At 37.5% G+C, this 24045-nt stretch overlaps 1 protein-coding gene across 5 annotated transcripts in view; it reads left to right on the top strand.

Moving 5' to 3' along the window:
* Positions 1 to 24045, top strand: part of Bicc1 (BicC family RNA binding protein 1) — a 274906-nt gene that overhangs the window by 84316 nt on the left and 166545 nt on the right. For all 5 annotated transcript variants that reach the window (XM_078041869.1, XM_005334327.5, XM_078041886.1 and 2 more), the window contains exon 2: positions 13478 to 13524. In XM_078041869.1, the coding sequence (XP_077897995.1) occupies positions 13478 to 13524 (47 nt within the window). The remainder of the gene's footprint in view (positions 1 to 13477; positions 13525 to 24045) is intronic.

Raw genomic sequence — 24045 nt, 5'->3', positions numbered from 1 at the left:
AGATGAAAATTGATGGCTTAGTCCTTAATGTGTCCATCTTTTTTTTTTTTTTTCAAACTAAACATCTCAAGAGGAGGGGATCTGCATAATTTCCTAAGAGTGGGCTTGTGATTTATCAGCAGCATACTGCTGAGTTTAAGAAATAAGAGCTCCCTTGAATGTTTTCCTAGGCCTTCTGAATGAGGATGCTTTGATTCATAGTAATCTGATTATGCAAAGCCACATTCTTCAAAAGGTTGAAGCAGGACCTGTTGAGATTGTAGGTTGATCCCCTCTGATTATTCTTGCTACCTCTGCGTATCCACATGCAGTCTTTGGATCACGAAGAAAGTCCTCCAGTTCCCTTGGACATCTGCTGGTTCCCTGAGTACTTCAGACCTGAGGCAATCTTGGCTCCAGAGACATTGAGAAGAGCCGATTTAGAAAGGGGTGGGAGCAGTTTTAATGTTAAAACTTAAGGGCTGGCGGGGGGTGGGGAGGGGGTGGGGTTGTGGCTCAGCGATAGAGCTCTTGCCTCGCATGTGTGAGACCTTGGGTTTAATCCTCAGCACCAAATAAAAATAAATAAGTGAAATAAAGGTATTGTGTCCAACTACAGCTAAAAAATAAATATTAAAAAAAACCTTAAGGGATGGTTTCTTAAAGGAAAAGCAGCTCCTCTAGATTTTAATAATGAGGCTAAGCACTAGGGCACTGGTGTGGCCTCTCTGCCTACAAATGTTGTCAGGTATGAACTCCTTTCCTTCCTCAAAGTACCTGTATTTCTCCACAGTCCTGGGGTGATGATAAAGTGTGGGATAGATGGCACGAGTGTTTGGTTAGGGTTATAGAAAACCAGCTTGACTGAAAGTTCAGAAATTAAAAGCAATCGAGTTCCCCCTGTGAATCTATTGATGTCACAGTACTGGAGTTTTAACTATATATAAGAATTTCTTGGCATGCTTATAAAACACAGATTCCTGGCTCCTACAAAGATTGATTCAGTGGAATCTGTGGAATATTGGTTTTTTCTTTTTTTTTTTCCATAGGCACCTCCTCTCCTAATGTATTCAAGGTACTATACCTGCTGTTCACTGGAGTAGTATTTTAGTTGAAGTATTTGACAAGCAGCCCTACCTCATTTGAGCCAGTTGGATTGTTCCATGACAAAAGATAAACTTTCTGATAGACTTTAACTATGGTCAACCTAAGAGTATGAAAAGAATCATGCCGATTCGTCATCCTTTTGGTAGTTCACAGGTTACTTTTGTGAGAAAAGAGATAGTATATAGATTGTAGAGTGACAGAGGCAGAATACTCCTTGTGGTAGATATCCTTGATCTTCCATAATAGTTATTAGGAGTGGGAGATTGGTAACATTCTGTTGATACACTTTCTAAAGTAATAAAGGACATCAAAACAAAAGTTGATAAGTAGGCACTCACTTATTAGTCATATAATAAGTAATTTAGTACCTTAATAGGTAAGTAGTGCATAATAAGTAACCACTTAATAATACGAAATATCACCAGTATTAAGTAAATCTGTAGAGAGCTTTTCATAATGATCTTCAAATAAGTTCAGATGTGTATTTCTGTTGTTTTTGAATGCTGTAGGGTTGGTTGTTTGCCTATTGTATTTCCATGTTTGAACTTTCTCCTGCTTTCTGACTTGATTCTGCACTGCCAAAAAGACTTCAGAGCAATAAGGATCTTCAATTGTGTTAATGCTACTTGATACCACTGTCATACTCTGATATTCCTAGTGTGGTCTCTAGTGCTACTGGGAAAGGTGGGCAGTGGAACTCCTGGGACTTGTTACTGTTGGCTTGAGGGCTGCAGTGATAAACCAGCATTTTCTCTGTTGTTGTTTCATTGTCTAATATTTAGATCACTCAACTTCAACCAAAAATTTTATATATATATATATATTTGTTTCTTGAGATAAGATCTCAGTATGTTGCCCAGGCTGGTGTTGAATTCCTGAGCTCAAATTATCTTCCTGCCTCAGCCTCCTGAGTCCTAGGATTACAGGAGTGTCACCACACTAGCCTAGTAGTTTAAAATGAAGGATAAATATAAATAATAAAAGGTTAAAAATAAAGTGAAAGCATAATTTTCATCTTTACAAATTGTGAGCAAATGTTAGTTTCGCCTTGTACTTATAAAATGTAGTCATAATGGTGTTTTTGTTTTGGGGCTGTTATAATGGAATACCATCAATTGGGTAGTTTGTAAACAACAGATATTTGTTTCTCTCACTTCTGGAGACTGGAAAATAGAAACTAAAGGCACTAGGAGATTTGGTGTCTGAGGCCCCATTTTCTAGTTTTAAGTGGTGCTTTTAAGCTGGGTCCTTACATGGTGAAAGGGTTGAGGAATCTGTCTAGGTTCTCTTTTATCAGAGCATTAATCCTATTTATGAGGATTCCACCCTCATGACCTAATCACCTCTCAAAGGACCCTTGTCCTAATACTATCACCTTGGGGGTTAGGATTTCAACATACAAATTTGGGTGGGGGTGGAGGAGGATTTGACCATTTGCCATGATTTTAGGTCAGATTACCATACTTGCCTTTTTGTATTCTACATTGTGTGAATACAAAGCTAAAATAGGATAACAATATAAAAATTATCATCAAATAACACATGCACGAAGTTTAAACATAAAATAGTATAAAAAGGCTTACAAGTAAATCACAATACTCTTCTCCATAAAATCATGCTCTGTTTCTTAGAAGTAGCCATTTTTAATTTGTTATTTCTTCTCATATTGTTTCTCCATAAAATGTTTATTGCTTTCCCCAACTCTTTATCTTCAGACATTTTCTATTATACTCATGTATGGAAGAAAGGATTTAGTTTTCCACTTTTTTCTTCCCTTCTCTTCCCAATAAAATTTAGCATAAATTTGGTCAAATCAATATTCAGTATTTATATTATCTGTGCTGTTATTTTCCCCTGAAATGCCAAAGAAAATACAAATATTTCATTTCCTTTCTTGTTAGAAGTTTGTTTTTCCTGGAGTTGATAATTGCTTTATTGTTTTAATTTGGCTTAAATATTTTATATGCCCATCACAAATTCTTTCCACATCCTGGTCATCTCAATATAATTTTCATATGGCCAAGATGTCAGAAATTTATCAGTCACTTTCAGACAACTTGAAGCCTGTTGTCCAGCTCCATCCCTTCCCATTTGCCTTCTGGGATGGTGCATAGTTGTCATCTTGAGACTTTGCTTTCATTCTGGGACCCTTCCTCACCTCCTTTTCTGTATTTAATTCTGTTTTTAATTCCAATTTTCCTGTGTTAAGAAAAATCTTTCACTTTCTTGTCCTATTTCTTTACTTTGGAGCACAGCCTCTACTAATGCAAAATACTAGGGAAGTTTTTATTTATTTTCTTGGTTTTGTATTAGTGCAACTTGCATCAAACACACCCTGTCTTTTTTTAAAATTTTCACCCTGTCTTTTCTTATTTTCACCTTTTCTCCCTGGTTTTCTTTCTTCTTCCTTCTTCTCTTCTTTCTCTTTCCCTCTTCCTTAATCTCTTCCTCATCCTCCACTGTCTGTCGTTTGATTTTACTTTTGTTACTATTTTAGAGCGAGGTAGTAAAACGCATAGCACTTGTGCCTTCAGGGAACCAGAAGGTACAGGATGGCAGACATGAAATGAGTCCTCCAGGGACTTTGGTGTGATTTTTGTTGACTTGTCCTTACCATCAAGGGAATGGCCTTCTATGATGATGGATTTCAAGGTAGATCACTGCTCTGTGACTTTCTTTGGACAGATCAGTGGAGCATTACATCAACTATGGGCCTGAGCTGGTTTATATTAAAGCTAGTCACATGGAGAACCCAGGAGCAAATTTTTATCATAAGTAGGAGTAGTTGTTCTAGTTTTAATGATAGTACATGATCTTTTACTCAGTCAGGGTTGCTGACAGTGAAGAATGGAAAAGTAGCATAGATATGTACCACTGAGAAGATCTTTCACTAAAGAAAAGGCATTCCTAACAGAAGCCCTCTACCAGCACTGCTAGTATTATACTCCAGCTCAATTCTCTTATGAGCATTCTGGCCCCTGGATACTAAATGTCCATACCCCTGAACCCTCTACCTTAGGTGCCCTGTGATGACTAAACAATAAACAAAACTCATATATTTCCAAACACCCCTCCGAGGAGTGGTACTTTCTCTGTTGAAGAACCCGTGTAAGCCAACCTGAATTCACTCCCACAGTCCCTCCCTGGAGGGCTCAGTTTCATCTCTGCCATCCTGTACCTTTTGGTTCCCTTGAGACACAAGTGCTAATTCAGGTGTTTTGAAGTATTTAGGTGAAAATAAGAAAAGACAGGGTGTGTTTGATGGATTAGATCTAGAAAGTCCCTGAGTAGCTCATGCCTTGAAGGCTTGGTTTCCAACACAGCCATGTCTGGAGGTGGGGCTCCTGGGAAGAGAGTGGATCATGTGGGCTCTGACCCCACAGTGGATAGCTGAATCATTGATGGCTGAAGGAACTACTGGGAGGTGGTGGAAACTGTAGGGAGGTGGGGCATAGTTGGAGGAAGCAGATCATGGGGGCGAATCCTCGGGAAGTGTCTCTGTGTGTAATGCTTCAGCTGTGGGGACTGGTCTGTCAAAGTCACAGAGCGGTAATCTACCTTGAAATCCATCAGCATACCAGGCCATTCCACTGCTGGTAAGGACAAGTCAACAAAATCACACCAAAGTCCCTGGAGGGCTCATTTTATCTGTGCCATCCTGTACCTTCTGTTTCCCTCATGGCACAGTGCTATTTCAGGTATTTTGAAGTGTTTAAAAATGAAATCAAAGTTTTGGAGTAAGACATATGTGAGTATCATAGCATTTTCTCCACTCAGAATTTCCTTTCTCCATGTCTCCACATCTAAAACTGACATGAATAATCAGCTCAAAAGCTCCCTGTATGTTCTTTCTTTGAATTTCTACTCCGTAAAATCTGTGACTCTTCCGTAACCCTCAGCCTGTTACGAGTCTTGTCATATTATTTCTCGAGTGTAAGTTCTTAAAGGTCAAGGTTGAGGGTTTCTATTTATTAACTGCTCACAGGGTGCTAATTTGCAGTCTTGAGAGGTGAAAACAGAGCTTTGGGAAGGTAGAGCACTTGCTCAGAGTCCTAGTCAATTGAAAGCCTAGAGATGAACTCCAGAATTTTCTGACTCCACAACTTTTATCTCCTCTCTGTATACCCAAGGTGATAAATAAATTTTGTATGCATCAGTGCATGAATCTTCTAACGTAAGAATGGGGAGAATTGGAAAGCACTTGGGCTTTCTGCATATAACCTGAACTTCAAACATGCTGGGAACACATTTGTTTCTGATTTAAAACAAGTTGGCTTGCCCCATTGCCATGTTATTATAAACACAAAAGAAATATAAACTTCATTCCATTAAATAGCCATCCACATAAACTCTTAAATAGTTTCATGGCTTTGGGTTGGGCCAAAGCAGGATATTAAGGAAATGATTATTAATGTTACATATTTTATTCAAACTGGCTGTAATTCTTCAACCTTACCACCACCCCCAAAAAGTACCAACAAGGCTTTTTCTTCCCTCTAAAAATGTTCCCAAGAGGTTAAGACAGATAGAGGTTTGATTTCTAGCTGCTGACTACTGCTATTTGGAAATATTCTTTGTTTTCAGTCGCTCATAGCCCCTGGCTGTGCTCTCTACTTGAGTCTTTCAGTCTTCCTTGGATAACAGTGAAGTAAGTTGTTATTCCCTATGGTGGCATGGTACAATGGAAAAATAATGTGAGCCACAAATGTAATTTTAAGTTTTATGGCCACCTTGAGAAGAATGAAAATGAAACAAATGAGATTAGTTTTAATAATATATCTTGGTTTAATTTCATCTATTAAAGTCATATCATTCAAATATAAGTAAAAAAAAAAAAAGAATGAGATTTTTACTAATTTTGTACCAAGTTTTTAAAACTATAGCATTTCTGAACTTGCAGACGAGCTCTGTTCCAAGTGCTCACTAGCTGCATATGGCTGGTGGCTGTCAGATGGCATAGCTCAATTCGAAGGTCAGTGTAAGCTCACCATGGTGTATTAGATATTCATAATTATGTTCAACTATATACAGGCCACCAACATCCTTTAGTTTTTGATAAAAGTACAACAGTGCTGATTTTTATTTTAAACACAAGCTGATATTATGTAAATCCTCAGAGTTGTCAGTGTTATGGCCTTAGGCCAGACTAATTGATGCTTCAGGAATTGTTTGTGTAAGAAGAAAGCAAGACATTTGACATGACCAAAGTACCTGTTCATCAGTCAGACTGAAGTTCCATTGATGTAAGTTGGCCTCTGCAGTCCACAAGGAAGTCTTCATTGTCAGGTCAATAAATTTGAAGTCTGCATAATCTCTCAGGACTAGATAGATGAGTTCAGAAAAAGTTGCCTGAGAGTTTTCAGTTAATTTAGATGTTCTCAGATTTTTGTGAATATCTGTTTTCCTACATATGACAGCAACAGATGGTTTCTGAAACTAAAATCCCATAGATTCCAGGGAACTCTGGCCCTCACTTGCTTCTGCTGTGCCCCGAGCTTGGCAGGGCCATCCCTGTCTTAGTCCCCAGCATTGGAATGTTGCCTAGAGAGATTTGACACAAGAAAAAAAATAACAACAACAACAAAAAATCCCCTGCAATCTGCATTTTGAGAAATACAGTCTGCAAAGCCTTAACAAAAGCAGCAGTGGTCCCTGGTGTTAGATCAGGACTCTTGACTCTACTCCTGCCACAACTTTATAGTTTTTAATTCGTTTTATTAAATATTTGGTGAGAAATGCAATTTAAAAAATGGCCTTAAAGGATTTCTTAGATTATTGATGTAGTTCAGCTGATGGCTCATGTTCTTAGCTCAAGTTGCCCTGGATAATTCATCTCTTTTCCTTCATTCTCTTAGTCGTAGAGCCCTTTTAGAAAGTAGTAAATTCATAAGATGTTATCTGTTTTATTCTATGTTTCCTTAGATGTCGTAGTAAAAGTGCCCTTTACTTTTTTTTTTTTAAAGCAGTCTCTAATTGGAAATGTATACATACACATTTTTCTCTTTTTGAGTGAAATATTTTGGAAAGTGCCTATTTCTGTCTTTTGAGTTTGGTTGTGACATGGAGGTTTCCCAAATATTGTTCAGTGTTTTCAGCTGTGAGTTTCTTACTATAGGCATTATTTTTTCTTTTTTCTTTTTTTGTTGAGAGCTGTGCAGTGTTTCAATCTGAAAGTGATAGGTTAATCAAAGCCTCTGATCTGTACCTGGTATGATGCTATTGACTGTTTCCCATCTCTGATATTGTATTATTTGCTGTCTCCTTAGTTGGCTTTTATCTATATTAGACTATTTTACTTTTATGAGATAGCCTTATGCACTGTGAGCAGAAAATGATGCTCTGACAAACCAGTGATGGTAATACCTTGGCTTATTCTTAAAAATAATTTTGAAATTCTCCTTCCTATTTATCTGATTTTTCCAATTAAAAAAGCAATAGAAGCTATTAAAGGTCTTCTGAAAAACATAAAGGAGAAAGTTATAAGTTACCTGGTAATTCAGATAACAATTGTACACATTTTGGTGTTTATCCTGTCTTTTTTCCCTTAATATACATTATGTGTGTATGTGTGTAAACATGCAACATGCATACAAATACACATGTATGTTTATATTTGTATATGCACATGTACAGACTTTTATACAGAATTAACATCATTATGTAATTATGTTATACTAAAAAAATCTCAATTTAGTATTGCATTTTTTAGAGCATTTTTTAAAGTTGTAGATGGACACCATACCCTTATTTTATTTTTATGTGGTGCTGAGGATAAAACCAGTGCCTCACATGTGCTAGGCAAGCACTCTACCACTGAGCTCCAACCCCAGCCATAGTATTTCTTTTTTGACCTTTGAAATTTGACTGCAGAAGTAAAATGTTTAAGAAAAAAAATCTAAAGAACGAAAGCATTCTTAATCCAGCCACTGTAAGATAAATTTCATATTTATTTTTGTTTATTTCTTTTTGACTTTTCTCAGCAGGCCTACATAATTTCTTTATCCAGGGAGTATGGATTTGATTTGTTCATAGTGGGCTCTGAGAATTAGGTAGGGAGTTTTGGAGAAAGATGGTGTCTGAAAATCTCCCCACTTATTGAGATATACAACATTCATATGACACTTTTCGCACTGAATTTTAAATTTAAACTTTGAGAAATGGAAGAAACTTTAAAAACAGACTTAGTGTCTATTCTTTTCTCAGTCAATTCTTGGAACTTTGCATGCCAAGTGATAGATATAATTCGTGGACATCAAAAGTTTCTCTGGAAGTGTACAGAAACTATATCTGCTACATCTTTTACTGATTGCTGTTTGAGTAGAGTTGGCCCAACTATCAGGGAAGTTTTCTGGAAGCAGTTAATGTGCAGAATAAAACATATGGTATAGCTCTTTTAGCGTATGGATTAAATTGACACAATAAGTGAAGGTTTTACATCTTGAATAAAATATTTTACAGGAGAACCAGGCTACCTGAGTGGCTACATTTATCTGTCAGGTGACTTAAAGATGTAGCAGCTTCCTTCTTAGTTGCAAATGTGCTATGGCTGACCTGTATTAAAAACAGAGAAGAATGCCCTGAGTCTTTTCAGATTTGGAGAATTATCTACCAATTATTATTTATACAATTTGAACTTGTATATTTCTTACTAAAAATTCCACAAGGAGAAAGAATCCCGTTGTTTGTCAAGGTAACATTTAAATTTATTCCACACTGTGTTTTAAATATGAAGTACATACTCATGTTTTTTAGATATAGGTCTATAAAACATCAATTGTTGTAACAAAAGATGTTCAAGGGGTTGCGGTTGTGGCTCAGTGGTAGAGTGCTTCCCTAGTATGTGGGAGGTACTGGGTTTGATCCTTGGCATCCCTTAAAAATAAATAAATAAATAAAGGTATTGTGTCCATCTACAACTAAAAAAAATTTTTTTTAAAAGAAAAGTATTTCAAAATGAAAAGGATACTTAAGTTTCCATATGCCCTGGGAAGAATTTAAAATGTAGCTTCCCCCCCACACCCCTTTAATTCAGTAATTAACTAAACATGCCCAGTAGTTTGGGGGGACTATAATAGTTTACACCTGTTTCAACTTGTGCTGTTTTTTCTGGCAGCGGCTTTTGCCATCCCATATTTCTTGTGAAGCAGAAATATGAAATGAAATATGGAAAAGCACTAGAAATTATAATAAACATAAAAATGAATTGTTCAGCTTCAAATGTGAAAGGCTTCACCTGCACATTTAGCCAGCCATGTTTCAGTAGTATTGAAGTAATTTAATCCTGGTGCTCTGTGTCATAAAAACAAAGACAATTGCTTGTATTGGCAGGGACAATCCCAGGTTTTTAAAATTCAAGTGGGTAAACTTTGGAACATCAGACAGAAGTCATATTGTAAAGACGGTTTAAAAAACCTGCAACATCATCGTGTGTGTTCATGTTATTGTGGGATGAAAGAGATGAGAGACTATTTTGCTTAAAAGATTGCCAAAAGACCAGTAGAACTGTTTTACTACAGACTATAATCAGACTTCAAATGTCAAGGAATACCATGCCTTGAAGTATAGGTTGGCATATTTCACAGGCAACATTTTGCCATCCAAATGTAATGAAAAGGAAGTGATTTGAGTCAAAATATTATCATCCCTCATATTTCTTTTCTTGTAACTCAAGTATCCAGTGGTCTCCCTAGAATACCCTTTATTCTGCAGGTCTAACAGTAGCTGTCCAGTTCTACCACTGGGTTGAGAGTAAAATGAGTAGTTTTTTAGGGCATTGTCCAGAATAAGAATAGCAAAATTAAATTCATGGTAAATTTAACTTGGATGAAGTTGTTACTGTGAAAAGCTCATTTTGGCTGTCTCTCTCTAGTTGAGTAGCTTTGACTATTATATGGGTAAGGGTTGTAAGTTGAAAGAGTGTAGGGACTTGGCTCTCTCTCTTCATTGGTACAGGACCCAAATGTTTGTGTAATAAAAGAGTGAATTGCTTTCTTTTTTTTTTCCCCTTGATCTGTAAAATTAACCTTTTTAATGTCTAGGTTTATACTGAGAAAAATATTTGCAATGCTTTAGTCCCCCAATCCCTCACTTTCATTTCTTATAGGAATTTTTATTTTCGTACTGAAGGATTTAGAGTATGTTTGAGAATAAGAATGAGACTCTCAGCTTTGGACACAGAAGGATCCCTGTTTGATCATATTTGATTGTTCCTTACCATCAGTAGAAGTTCTTCAGGAGACCTACTGTCCTGGCAATAAAATAAGGATGCTTTCTCGGAAGTGCCAGTGACTGGGACTAACCATAGTTAGCATATGAAACAATAATCTAACCAAGAGTCCAACTCCTTGTCTTCTACTGGGACCCTTAGGATCCCAGGAAATATGCACATCAAAATTTAAGAAAAATCAGGTTCAGACCTGGAGTTACTTACACAGTAGACTTCTCGTATCTGCAGTTTCACTTAACTTTGAACAGTGGTGGGATGAAGATATTAAATGGGAAGTTCCAGAAATATATAATTTTAAATTTTAAATTACGTGCCTTTCTGAGTGATGTGATGGGGTCTAGCTTTGTCCTGCCTGGGGTATGAGTCTTCCGTTTGTCCAGATTATATACATTGTATGCCCTACCCACCTGGTACCTACTAGTACCTACTACTCACTTAGTAGCCATTTCAGTCTTCAGATCAACTGTCACAGTTTTCACAGTGCTACACTGTGTCCAAGCAACTCTCCTGTAGTAACCTAACACTACATCTGTGTCATTCCTCACTTCATGTCATCAACTAGGCATTATATCATCTGATAACATCACAGGAAGAAAGATGAGTGCAGTATAGTAAGATATTTTGAGAGAGAGACAGAACATGTTCATTACAACAACGCTGTAATTCATTGCAGTATTATAATTCTTTTTAAAATCAGTATTTATTGTTAATCTTTTACTGTGCCTAATTTATAAGTTAAACTTTATCATAGATATGTATGTAAGAGAAGAAAGCATACATAAGATTTGGTAGTATCTGTAGTTTCAGGCGTCTACTAGGCATCGTGAAGTGTATCCCCTGTGATAAGGGGGTTCTACTGTACATTAACCCTTGGAATAAAAAATCTCAAATTTTTGTTGCCAATGAGTATGCTGTTTCTGGCTTTCTGCCCTTCCATTCCTTTACAAATCAAAAGCTTGCTAGAGGTGTAGGTTTCTGGTTAAACGTTAAGTGTTTTTTTTTTTTTTCTTGGAACATAGTTAATTATAGTTTGGGTCTAACTAAAGAAAATTTCCCCTTTTTATTCATGCAGAGATTAAAGGGCCATTCTGTGAAGTATCTCTGGTGTTTTGATGGACATGGAATGAAGGAGATGTTTGTTGTGTGGCATTGGGGAGTGAGCCCAGGATTTCATGTGTACTAGGCAGGTGCTCTGCACTGACTGAGCTACAGCCCGAGCCCTTGAGGAGCCCTTTGAGGTTGTGAATTATAATGAGTTTGTCATGAGCAAAATAAGTGTCCTAAAGGAGATTTCTGTAATGGAACGTAATTGTATCTTGAAATCTAAACTGATGAATTCTAAGTTGAGAAGGAGTTCCTGTGATAAAGGGAGTAATTATTTACTTTGCAGATAGACCTTGCAGAATATCTTTAATTGTGAAAATTTCAAAGATGAGGTTCCTTGAAGTCACTGGATATATATATATATATATATATATATATATTTTTTTTTTTTTTGGATATATATTTTTGCTAAATCTTCATGACTTTGCTACTTTCACTGCCAAGTCACTGTAGGTATCATTCAGTACAGTCCTTTTTTAGCTATTTTTAACCTTAGAACAACCCAAGAGCTAGCTGAGCTGAAGGGCCCCTTGGCACTTGTTATGAGGTTTGGGTCATTCGGTTTGGGTATGGAGTTTTTATCTTGCCTTGGTGGCCCCCTTCTGCTAGTGTTGGTACATTTGCCAGTTTGTTTAGTGGTTTAATGTCTTACGTGTTTTTTAAAGCTTTAATATTGATACATTGCCAAGTTTTAGTGAAAACCATAGTTTGTTGAGTAAACTTCAAAGGATTTTATTTGTGGAAATGTATGACTCAACTGGTCCATAATCAACGTCTGTGCTCAGTTCATTGTTGATTGTGTGGAATTTGTGCAAAAAGAAAAGGTTACAAAGGTATTATAGAAGGCATCTTATATTTAACTGTGAAATTTGAGTTGGTGAAAAAAGAATTTAAATTTTAATACTTGTTATTTCTTTGAGGGCAGAGAGAATTTCTTTGGGTTTTGAGTTCTTTACCTAGCATATCAGATTTATAGTAGGTACTTGTCAAAATGTGCCAAGTGGCAGGTATGATACTTAAGTGATTGATCTTCCACACTTCTTGGGTCTTTAATCATTTTAACATGGGTCGTGAGCACACACAAGTGCACACTTACACTTCCCTGCTGCGTTGTTGACCAGCAGGCTTTTGGGTTACCATGGTCTTCTAGACTTTGATTGCCCGAAGTTCTTGTCCAAGGTCCTTTCTTATCTTTGCCAGGAGTTGGCTCCTCCATTTAACTCCAGTTCCACCTTATACCTGAATCAGAGTTCTATTTGGGTTTTGCCCCTGGATCCAAGCAGTCTGAGGCAGTTGCAGCAAGATGGTGTTGGCTCTTTGTTTCTTCTCTCCTCTTAGATTTCCTACCCTCACCAAAGATGAATGAAATATATCCAGAGTCACAGATTTTTTTCTTTTTTGACATTGGGCAGAGCACTGGGTTTGTCCTGAATTTATAGGTTACCATTTAGATATAAAAATGTTGTTCAAATGTAGTAACCTTTTTATTAATCTCATGGGAAGTTGGTTGTTGGCTGTGATCTTCAGTATCATTACTACCTCATTCTCACGTTGTGTTGTTGCTCACTTTGTATATGTGAATGAAGGAATGAATTAAAATAGTACAGAATGGCAGTGAAATCCAAGCAGGGTATATAGTCATGGTGAAGCATAAAACTGAAAGGGCTCCGCAGTAGGCCACATTGGGTGAGCCACCTGTTGGCAAAGCAGCCTTCCACCTGTTATCCATTACAGATAGGAAGTGCTTGGAGCACTGGAGCTGATGACTTCCTTCATTGTGTTTGTTCAAATATTCCTTCTCAATGAAAGGATGAGATCACTTTCCTCTCTGTGGAAATAGAGACTTGGGAGTTTTTTGAATCTTTATGTAACCTAAAGCTGTGCAATTGATTGGAATTTGTGTTTTATTGTTTATCAACTTTGCATCCTGATGAGGCACTGTGCTTTGGGAGAGCAGGGTGTCCTGTTCACCTTCGTCCTCTCCTACCTGATACCCAAGAGTTTTTGAATACATAAATTGAAAAGAGAAAGTATTTTAAATGTATACATTTTTATTTACAGCTGCAGCTGAAGGAAAAGGCAGAAGTGGGGAAGACTTTTTTCAGAAGGTAAGTTGTGTTTTATTCTTACCTTGGGGATAAGTAAGGGGACATATCCCCATCTCAATAGCTGCTCTGGAGAGCCCTGAGAGATCCCTTTCCCTGTGAAGGAGAATGGGTTTGGATAATTTAGCCGAAAATAGTGCAAGCAGGGTAAGGGAGGGATGATGTATGGAACTTGATCATTCTAAGAAGGCTCCATCTGGGGCAAATCCAATGAAGGTTTTGTTTGAAAGCGAGAAGTCAGTGAGGCCATCCAGATCAGTTTCTCACACAAAAGTCAGCAGTGTTGTCCTGATTATCTGCTTTTGTTGCTACCTTATTTCCTCCTCCCCTAAACAACGTGTTTGATTTGGAATATAGAGAGGAATCCCTAGCAGCTTGCCTTATTTCTGGGCGGGAAACTGTAATCAATAAAAGATACTTGCTCATGACTGGTCACTGTGTCCATTCTGTTCCTGCTGTCCCCTGAAAGTTCAGACCTTCAATGAAACCAGTTGGGCCAGCCACATGTTGCCAGGGGAAATGAGAGCTGACGCTGTTTGAAAAACGATGACAAGAAATCATGAAGGGTAGTTGATGTTTCTAGCACCATTTCTCAAAATGAATGTTTTATACAAAGAAACAATGCCTATCCTTTTGAATTCACATTCTTCTTACTTTTGTTCATTTGGGTTTATGATATTTGTATCCTTGTGTTGGGACCCTGAAGGTGTGTCCATGCAGGTATTCTGCAAGGGATGCAAAGACTGAATGATGAGCCTAAATAGCGCTTGAGAATGTCATCAGCCCTTTGCAAAACACCTATGTGGAACCGCCGTAGGTGCCTGTTTTTACAGATGTCTTCTTTTTCCTGCCTTCTATGAGGTCTGTTTTTTTGGGGGGGGCGGGGTCAACTTCATCATTCATCTACATTTCCTTCCAAGAGTATTAAAGACAAATATTGTCAGAGCTGATGCTTCTATTGTCATTTCTTGGTTTTAAAAGTATTTATTCACTACTTGGTATGTGCTACACACTGGAGAGACCAAAATGAGCCAAGCACAGTTCCTGCTCTGATGGAACATGAGGTGTCTAATGACATAGACACATAAATGGACAGTAGGATAATCTGTGGCTTTTCAGAGAGGCATCAGCACTTGCCTGAGATTTTAGAAGATTAACCAGGGCCTCTTCATGTCTTTTTAGAAGAGTAGAAGTTAACCAGGCTAAGAGATAGGTTTGAGTGGATTGGAAAGGGTATTTTAGGCAAAGAAGCAGAATGCCAGGAGGTTCCGAGGCGGATGAGTTCATGCAGCACTACCCTTCAGACATTTGACTGGCACACTATCTGTGCAGGTTTATGGTGCTAGGTGGGGGAGGGTAGGCTGTGCTGGATGATGAAGTAAGAGCCTTCTTTGAAGGGGAAGATCTTTCCTAACGAGATTTAAATTAAAAAAAAAAAAAAAGAGTAGTGCTGTTGGCCACATAGGATATGCCAGAATATCAGATTCCTACTCCTTCTTTAGGCACACGCAGCTGAAGTTCATGTACTGTGCATGGAACCCCTGGCATGGCATTATCAGACAGTGGTTAGTGTCCACCTTACCTTCAATACCTGGGCCTTTAGCTGGGGCAGGCTTGGCAGCAAAGGTAAGACAAGACAGATGGCAGGAACCATAGATTTGCCTCTGGTCGGTGAATAGACAATATAATATTTTCCCTGGAAAGGGTTTTCTCTTTGTTCTTTTTAAATTCACCAATAGATATAAAAAGTGTACCATTCAGCTTCATGTGCTTCAGACATTTTCAAAGTTGGATCAAAATCTGTTAGATATGGTCATAAAGGACTCTTATTCTTCGAAGATTTTCTAGTATTTATCACCCTTTGTGGAGCCACATAGACATTCCAGCAGTTCAAGTGGAAACACATGTTTGAATCCAGCAACATCATGTGCCTCCCATGAACTACGAGTTGGACACATGGATTCTATTCATGGTCACAGGTTGGTGAGTTCTGTGAATAAACTGGAGTAATTTTTATCTTCTCATTTTCTTCTTTAGTTCGGTGGGAAGTATCTTCTTGATAGACAGGTGTCCATATAACATTTGTGTACTCACCTGGAAAAAAACCTGTAGCTTAATAAAGCTGGAAGCAACTCAGATTCCAGAAGTGTAATCTGATGTTCTGACCAGGCAGAGTGGACATCATGGTTCACCTGTGTTCAAGTAGTAGAGAAGAGTTGAGTTGGAACTGTGGCCTCATCACATGGTTTCACATGATAGCATTTTGGGAAACATATAAGATATAGGCCATATTGATGCTCATTAGCATCTTTGAAGAAATATATTTATCCTCCCAGAGTAATGCAAATATAAAGGATCTAAACATTTATTATTGGAATGCTTTTTGCTTTTGACTCTGGGGTGTGTGTAATAAAAATTAAAACCTCTGTGTACCTGGATGTCAAGTTCTGCACCTTAATGATTTTAAAAACTTCTTCAGCTCTGGAAGGGTCCTTACCCTGTTTTATAGTGTCTCTTTCTAAGGTAGAGATTGGAGGATGGTGAGATTCTATATATTATTATTTTTTTTTGTATCATAAAACATATGTAAAATCATATCAGCATAATTATACTAATTAAAGTATGCTAAATTCAATTAGAATAATTATTCTCATTTAAGTTTTCAAATAGAAAAAAATTAAATCTCTCATTCAGAATAAACATTTGTATATTTTCATAATTTGAATTTCAGTTTAAAAAATAGTAAGATTTTCAAATATATTATCTTAAATTTAGAGCTATAATATAAGTGAGTGTTCAGTTTTCTATTCCTGGAACTTCTTCCAAAAAGTTAAAATTACTGTTTCTTACAGAGATTTATCCCCATTTCTACATACCATTTCCCTGACAGGCTACCCCTGACACTCTATTAGAGTAAAAGGATAATAAATAAGGTGGTATAGACAAGAAACCCAACAACATAATGACCTGAAGAACAGTCTTTTTTTTTTTTTTTTAACTGTCATGTAACATTCTAAGAGGAATTCCATCTTAGTGGTATCTTTGTCCCCTGCTTTCAGTTCCAGAGGCCCATGTTCCTTCTGTGATGTGTCAGGACTGTTCCTTGTGGCATGGCCTTTATCTCTGTGTCTGATGGGGGTTCACTTCACATCCAGATGTGAGCAGGTGAGAGGAGGAGAGAGCAGAGGGGAGGCACGCCACGGTCCTAAGCCAAGGCTTGGGAATGGCAGGTGTTACTTCCTCTCACATTCTGTTAGAGAAAACTTAGTGAACTAGCTGCAGAAGTGAGAGGGAAGGAGGACCTGGGGCATCTGGAGAAATGGATTTGATGTGTACTGTTCACCAAATGCCAGCCTGTTAAGAAAAAAATATGTAGTCACAGTGTGAATGTGTTTGTGTGGTATACTTTGAAACTTTTTGTTTATTAGGGCTACAATGCCACAAACTGTCTTACCCATGGAAATGTATTGTTCCATAGTTCTGGAGGCTGTAAGTCCAAGGTCAAGGTGATACTGTATAAAGGCTATGAGAGAAAATTTGTTCCATGCCTCTCCAGTGATGAGTTGCTGGTAATCTTTGGTGTTTCTTGGCTTACAGAAGCTTCACCCAGATCTCAGCTTTCATCTCATTGTCTCAGTGTGTATGTCTGTGTCTAAATTACCTCTGTAAGGATATAGTTCATGTTGGATTAGGAGGTCCACCCTACTTTGCTATAGTCTTATTCTTACTTATTACATCTACCCTGATTCGATTGCCAAGTCAAGTCACATTTTGAGGCCCCAGGGATTAGGACTTTAGCACATGAATTTTTTTTCAGTTATAAACACACAGAGATTTTTTTATTGCCATTGTTCATCTTTTATGGATATCTCCTGTCTCCCCCTTATGCAGAGTTGTACATATTGTAGCACATGAATTTTTGGAGGACATAATTCAGTCAATATCTCACTTTAATGGAGGAAATAATTCTGTAGAAAAAATTAGTATAATTAGAAAAATTTACTAAAACTGTGAATTTTATTTATCACATTTGGATATTTAGTTTAATCTGTAGATTTTAACTCCCTAATCATTTATACTAAATGTTTCTTATTATTACAAGTTCATCCTTTCTTTCCTCCCACCACGTTTGTATTAAACCCAAGGTTGTCTACCTCTAAGCTACATCCCCAGCCCTTTTTATTTTTTTATTTTGACACAGGATCTTGTTAAACGGTTGAGCCTGACCTTGAACTTCTGCCTCAGCCTTCTGAGTTGCTGGGCTTATAGTTGTGTACCACCATGCCTGGCTTGTTACATGTGATTTCTAAATTGTGTAGAATGAACAGATAATAGACACAAGAAAGAGAACTGCTCATGCACTCACAGTCTATTGTCTTGTACAATAAAGATATATATTAATGTGATTTAAAAAATATTTACTGATTGGTTGATGGGATTACAGATTTGCATTGGATACATTCACAATATGTGAGGGGGTGGGGGGGGGGAAGGGAAGAATAGGAGACAATTTTGTAAAATTCTCCAGTAATTGTACTTTTTATTCTTTGGTTCTGTCTACATAAAGAGGGGACTGGATGTAAGTTTATTAATGCTCTCTCTAGTTCTTTGTCCATGTTTAATGGTAACTTATCTAATTGAGACACATGGAAACCATCTTCCAGGTTTTCTGTGGTTTTTGGGCAGTCGTTCATGGCTTACTCACTGTCTGTCCTGTTTCCTTTTTAATCACTTATTTTTTTCCCCCTCTTGTGAAAGTGATTATGATGAGATCTTGGAGGGGAAAATGTGTTACAGTATATTAGGTAGGGATGGGCACAGTGATTGTATTACTAGTGTGACTCATCAAAGAAAATGCTTTGGGAATCAGCCAGACTGATGGCTGAAGAAGACAAAATCCATTCAGCATTGTTGGTGAAAGCCAGGTTTTCCTCTGCACTGGGTTGTTTAGAGTATTTTCCCCCAAAGTACACATCCCCATATTTTATTTTTTTTAAATTCTTTTTTTGATATTGATGAACCTTTATTTTATTCATTTATTTATATGTGGTGCTAAGAATTGAACTCAGTGCCTCACACATGGTATGCAAATGCTCTACCACTAAGCCACAACCCCAGCCCACACATCACAGATTTTAAATGAAGGAATATATTATACTCTTAGAAATATATTGGCTAGGGCTGGGGATGTGGCTCAAGCGGTAGCGCCTGGCATGCGTGCGGCCCGGGTTTGATCCTCAGCACCACATACAAACATGTTGTGTCCACTGAAAATTAAAATATAAGTATTAAAAAAATTCTCTCTCTCTCTCTCTCTCTCTCTCTCTCTCTCTCTCTCTCTCTCTTAAAAAAAAGAAATATATTGGATATTTATTTGAAAAACTTACCTATAAACTAACTATGCCTTGTAACAAGAGCTAATGGAATGGCTAACATAAACAAGATAATGTTCTGTAGCTTATATGGTATATTTTTATTGCTTTTAAACTCTGTTTTTAAGCAAACAGACTGTTGTTGGTGTTTTGAGACGAGAAAGTGGCAAGTGTTACTTTTCAAGGGAAAATCGCTATGAGGAAAGTTTGATTCTCTCTCTACCTCAAAATGAGTATCATTGGGTGGTCTCAGCTGAGGAACACTTCAGTCATTTTATGGGGGGTGAGTGCAGAGGCAATAAAATTACTTCTGCTTTTCCCACTGACCATTATATTGTATGTGTTGAATGTATGCTATTCCTGTAGTAATACTAGTGAATTTTGGTTTAATTATCATTATTGTTTGGATATGAGGTATCCTCTAAAAATTCCTGTTAATGCAGGACTATTCCGAGGTGAATGATGGGATTATGAGAGCTATGACCTCATCGGGCCATCCTAGTTCAAGTGGACTGACTGGATAGGTGGGGTGTGGTTGGAGGAGGCAAGTCCCTGAGGACATGCCCTGGAAGGAATGTTCTTCCTGGGGCCCCTTCCCCATCCTCACCTCCCCCTGCTTCTTGACCCTGCCCTGAGCTGACCTCACCTCTGCTGGACCCTTCCTCCTTGATGTGCTGCCTCACCTTGGGCCCAGAGCAATGGAGTCAACCATCTGTGGACTGAGACCTCTGACTTAAACTGTAGGCCCCCCAAAAAACTTTTCTTCCTCTAAGTTGTTCTTGTCAGATGTTTTGGTCACAGTGAGAAAAATGCTAATGAAAACAATGATTTAAAATTGAGTTAAATTAACTAGAGCCCATGAATGTATGTTTCTCACCCTGAGTCTTTATGCTTAAACATTAAAAAAATCAAAATAGATTTAAATGAGGATGTGTGAAAGCTTTAAGTTTGTATCAATAAGTGATACCTTTACATGGTTCACATTTACAAAAGGGTATACAGTAAAGAGTCATGTCACTGTGGTTTCAGGTTTGCTGAGAATACCTTGAGAATTATAATATTGGTCCCAGATTTAATTAAAGATTATCACAAATGGATATCATTACTAATGGATACTTAAGCCCACAAGCTGATGCGCAGGGACACTGGGCTCTTACTGCTTGTCATGGAATGGTTATGGTCCTCAGGATGTTTCAGTGAAAGAATTTGTGATCAGGTTCTCATACCACTGCATAGATAGATAGGGCCAACTGACTACTTAAGAGACTTAGAAAAAAGGAACCCGATGGGGAGGTGGCCAGCGCCTCCTTAAGGGGTTCTTCTTCCTGCCAAAGAGGGTATAAACCACCTGAGAAATTAATGTCTGGAATAATTAACAAAGAACAAAAGACAAAGAGCCAGAAAGGGTAGTTTTAAAGACGGACCCCTGACAGGTCCAGTCTATACCGGAGCTGGAGCTAGACAGTTAGAAAATGGTTCCCATGGTTTATTTAAGGGGATACCTCAAAGGCAGGGATAAAGTTTCAAGGGTAGGAGTCTTGCTTCCTGATGTCTTACAGTCAACAGATTGATTGGCATCTTGGTGTAGGCCACACCCATCTTAGAAGGGCTATGTGCCTACAGCAGGTCATCCCATCTCTGGTGCTGTGTGGGACCTGGGGCAGAGCTTGAATAGGACTCACAATGTCTCTGGGCAGTCAACAGAGGACATATCCGTTAGAAGTTTCCAGACACCAGATTTCCCTATTCAGTTAGGCTGCTTTGCAAGACAGTCCACACATGGCTCAAGGATGGTTCAAAACAGAACTCCACCCCCAAAGGCTGTCAGATCATCTTAAAAAAATTTTTTTTATTTTAGTTGCAGTTGGACACAATACCTTTATTTTATTTTATTTATTTTTATGAGGTGCTGAGGATCAGTCCAGCATCTCACACATGCTAGGTGAGTGCTCTACCGCTGAGCCACAACCCCAGCGCACCCCCCTCCCCCCAGTGTCAGATCATCTTTTGTAAAGTTGTTAAGGATGCAGTTTGGTCTTATTTTTGTATCTTACTATCTGCTGTCTGGTATTGAGAGTTTAAATGTGGGTTAGTGAGAAAAGATTAAGAAAATGATGAAGTGACATGCTCGTCGTCCATTCTTGTGGTCCTCTAAATTCTGTGCTTCTGTCCCTTGTACATTTGAGCACAGGATGCTTGGGTGCTGAATCCATATTCTTTAGCATGTCACAAAGTCACCTGCATTGAGTTGAACTGGAGTGGCATGTTCTTGGCTTTTATTTTGGCAGTCATTTAGTGCAACTACTTTATGAAAACCACATTTCCTGTTTTTTTATTCTTTCTGGAAACATGAAGGCAGGAAATGTCACTGAGATTCTTTTAAAGTGTATGTTTTAATGGTAGTGATTGTAATCTAATTGCTAGCATGATTTTTTAAAAAGTGAATAATAATAATCTTAAATCAACCTTTCATGAAAGCTTAGTTGTTATTGATTAAAATGATTTCTCTTCTTGAAACCACACTCAAAACTTTGGATTATATAGAAAATAAAATTGAATTCATAAAGTAGGATTTGTTTTAAAAAAGGCAGGACCTGATTACTGACTTGAAGTATACATTAAGGAATTTATTGGTGTTCGTTTAAAAGGCTTGTATGTTATTTTGTAAAATGCTGTCTTTATATGCATTAAAAGCCTACCTTAATTCCTGAAGTTGTCTGGGTTAATTGAAAGATCTTGAGATACAAATTTATTTATGGTTGATACTAAGACTTTAGAACTACTTCCACATTATACAGAAGAACCAAAATTATATTAATAGTGATAACATGCAACTGTAAACATTTTTGCATTGGTCAGAGCCATTTTGAAGATAGTGGCAGTAATTATTTAAAGAAGGTTTAAGTTTGGTTAGTTTTGATAACAAGAGCTTTGCATTTGCTTTGAGAGTCTCATGAGGGTGTGTATATATTTATGTCTTTTCATTGTCATAATTCAAAATGGTTTATATCTTAGGCCTATGATAAATTCTGACTGTACACACATTGACCATTATTAGAGATGTGTCTAAGACCAATGTATAAAGATATTCATTGTGGCAATATTGTAAATAATCAAAATTAAATAACTTGTGCTCAAATTATAAATGTTTGAAATAAGGCATATGCAAATATTGGATTACTTGTTATGTAGTCATTAAAATCATACTTTTTTGGTGTTTAAAGACTTGGGAAATTGATTACTATAAATACAAAAATGAGGACAAAAAGCATATATAAATATCTTGACATTAATTTTTTTTTATAATATATATTTTGTAAGTTGTAGATGGACATGATATCTTTATTTATTTATTTTTATGTGATGCTGAGGATTGAACCCAGGGCCCCATGCATGTGAGCAAGAGCTCTACCACTGAGCTACAACCCCAGCCCTTGACATCAAATTTTGTTATAATGTCAGAATGCTAACACTGGTGTCTCAATGATGAGATTATGGTTGGTTTTTATTTTCCTTTGTATTTTCCTACAATTAACCTCCATTACTTTCATCAACAGGATTAACAACTATTACCTTATGCAGAAAAATAGATAATAATGGCTAAAATAGCTTGAGTTTGCACAGGGATTCATAAATTGTTTCCAGTTTCTAGAGTTTTTCATGTTGAAAGAAGACCAAGAAGCCGACTTCCCCTCAAGTACTAAAGTTCCATCTGTATCACCTACAACAGTTAAAAAACGGAATTAATCTCAGATGTATACAAAAAAACAGGTTTTTGGGTAGGGTACTGGGGATGAACTCAGGGGCTCTAGACCTCCAAACCACATCCTCAGCCCTATTTTGTATTTTATTTAGAGATGGGGTCTCACTGAGTTGCTTAGCGCCTCCTTTTTCTTTGTTTTGCTGAGGCTGGCTTTGAACTCACCATCCTCCTGCCTCAGCCTTCTGAATCGCTGAGATTACAGGCATGTGTCACCGCACCCAGCTCAAAAATAGATTTTTTTAAGGCAGTGCTAATTTTTAGGATTCTTCCTTACTTTCCTCCATCCATTTGCCCTAAACAGTTTGAAGATGGTTTTTATATCACACCATACCTGCTTTTCTTCAGATGAAAGATGCTCAATTTTTAATTTTTCATATGACTTATTGGACCTCTCACCAATTTGTTAACTTTCAGTAGCAAGATCAGTATCCCATTTTAAATATGACAACAGTATTTGGGCACAATAGTTTAGAAATAGCCTAACCAGTACAATTATAGTAAACCTGGAAAATCCATACTATGGATGTGATGTCAAACTCCCTAAAGATTATATGAGTTTATGGCATTGTTGAATTGGTTACAGACATGAAGAATTTATATTCCTTGACATTCTTCACCAACTGAAGGTGAAAGGTTGGTGCCAGTGTTATTGCTAGGTACATGACATAAAATGAAGATATTTTATGATTTCACACTGGCAGATAGAGGCCTCTATAGGTATAGCTCACATGCTGTCTCTCTCTCGGGGCTCTTGACCTACATTTAGCTTGGAGACTAAATGGTTGTTGTGGTGATTGAGATAGGAAAGTTGGAAAGCATCAGTCTTGAAGAGTTTACCTGGTTTGACTGGCTTGACAGAACTCCTGTATGATTTTCTTTCTTCATTGTGGACTGCATGTGTTACCTGGGGAAAACAACTCGGCCACAGTGATAGTTCAAAACGTCATGGGATTGGTTTCATGCCTTTAGTCTGACCCAGGTGGCACTTAGTAAAGAATATAAGACTTGCTGATTTAAAGTGGGTTCACAGAAGAATCGACACATTTTAAAGATGGACTGACATTGTCTCTTTATTCTCAACAATGATGTTATCATCTAATAGCATTGGATTTGTTTTTTTTCAAGGTTAGCCTGCTAGTTGGTGGAATCTGAGACTTGAACAGTGCTTTTTGACTTTGTGCTTGATTGTTGTCGATAAATGATGATCAGTGTTTTTCTTTAAATTGGTAATTATCTGCCCTCATTTGTAGGCTGTGCTTCTAAAGTGAAAAAAGAAGTTCTGCCTGAAGCTGTAAGTTTCGCGAAGTATGGTTCTGAATTAGGGTCATGGTGGTGTATTTTGTGGACTGTCTAAAGGCTGGAGGCAAATTAATTCAGTGATGTTTGTCA

The sequence above is a fragment of the Ictidomys tridecemlineatus genome, chromosome 1 (assembly GCF_052094955.1).
Source record: "Ictidomys tridecemlineatus isolate mIctTri1 chromosome 1, mIctTri1.hap1, whole genome shotgun sequence".
In the NCBI taxonomy this organism is placed as follows: Eukaryota; Metazoa; Chordata; class Mammalia; order Rodentia; family Sciuridae; genus Ictidomys; species Ictidomys tridecemlineatus.
This window is presented reverse-complemented; position numbering and strand designations above follow the sequence as displayed.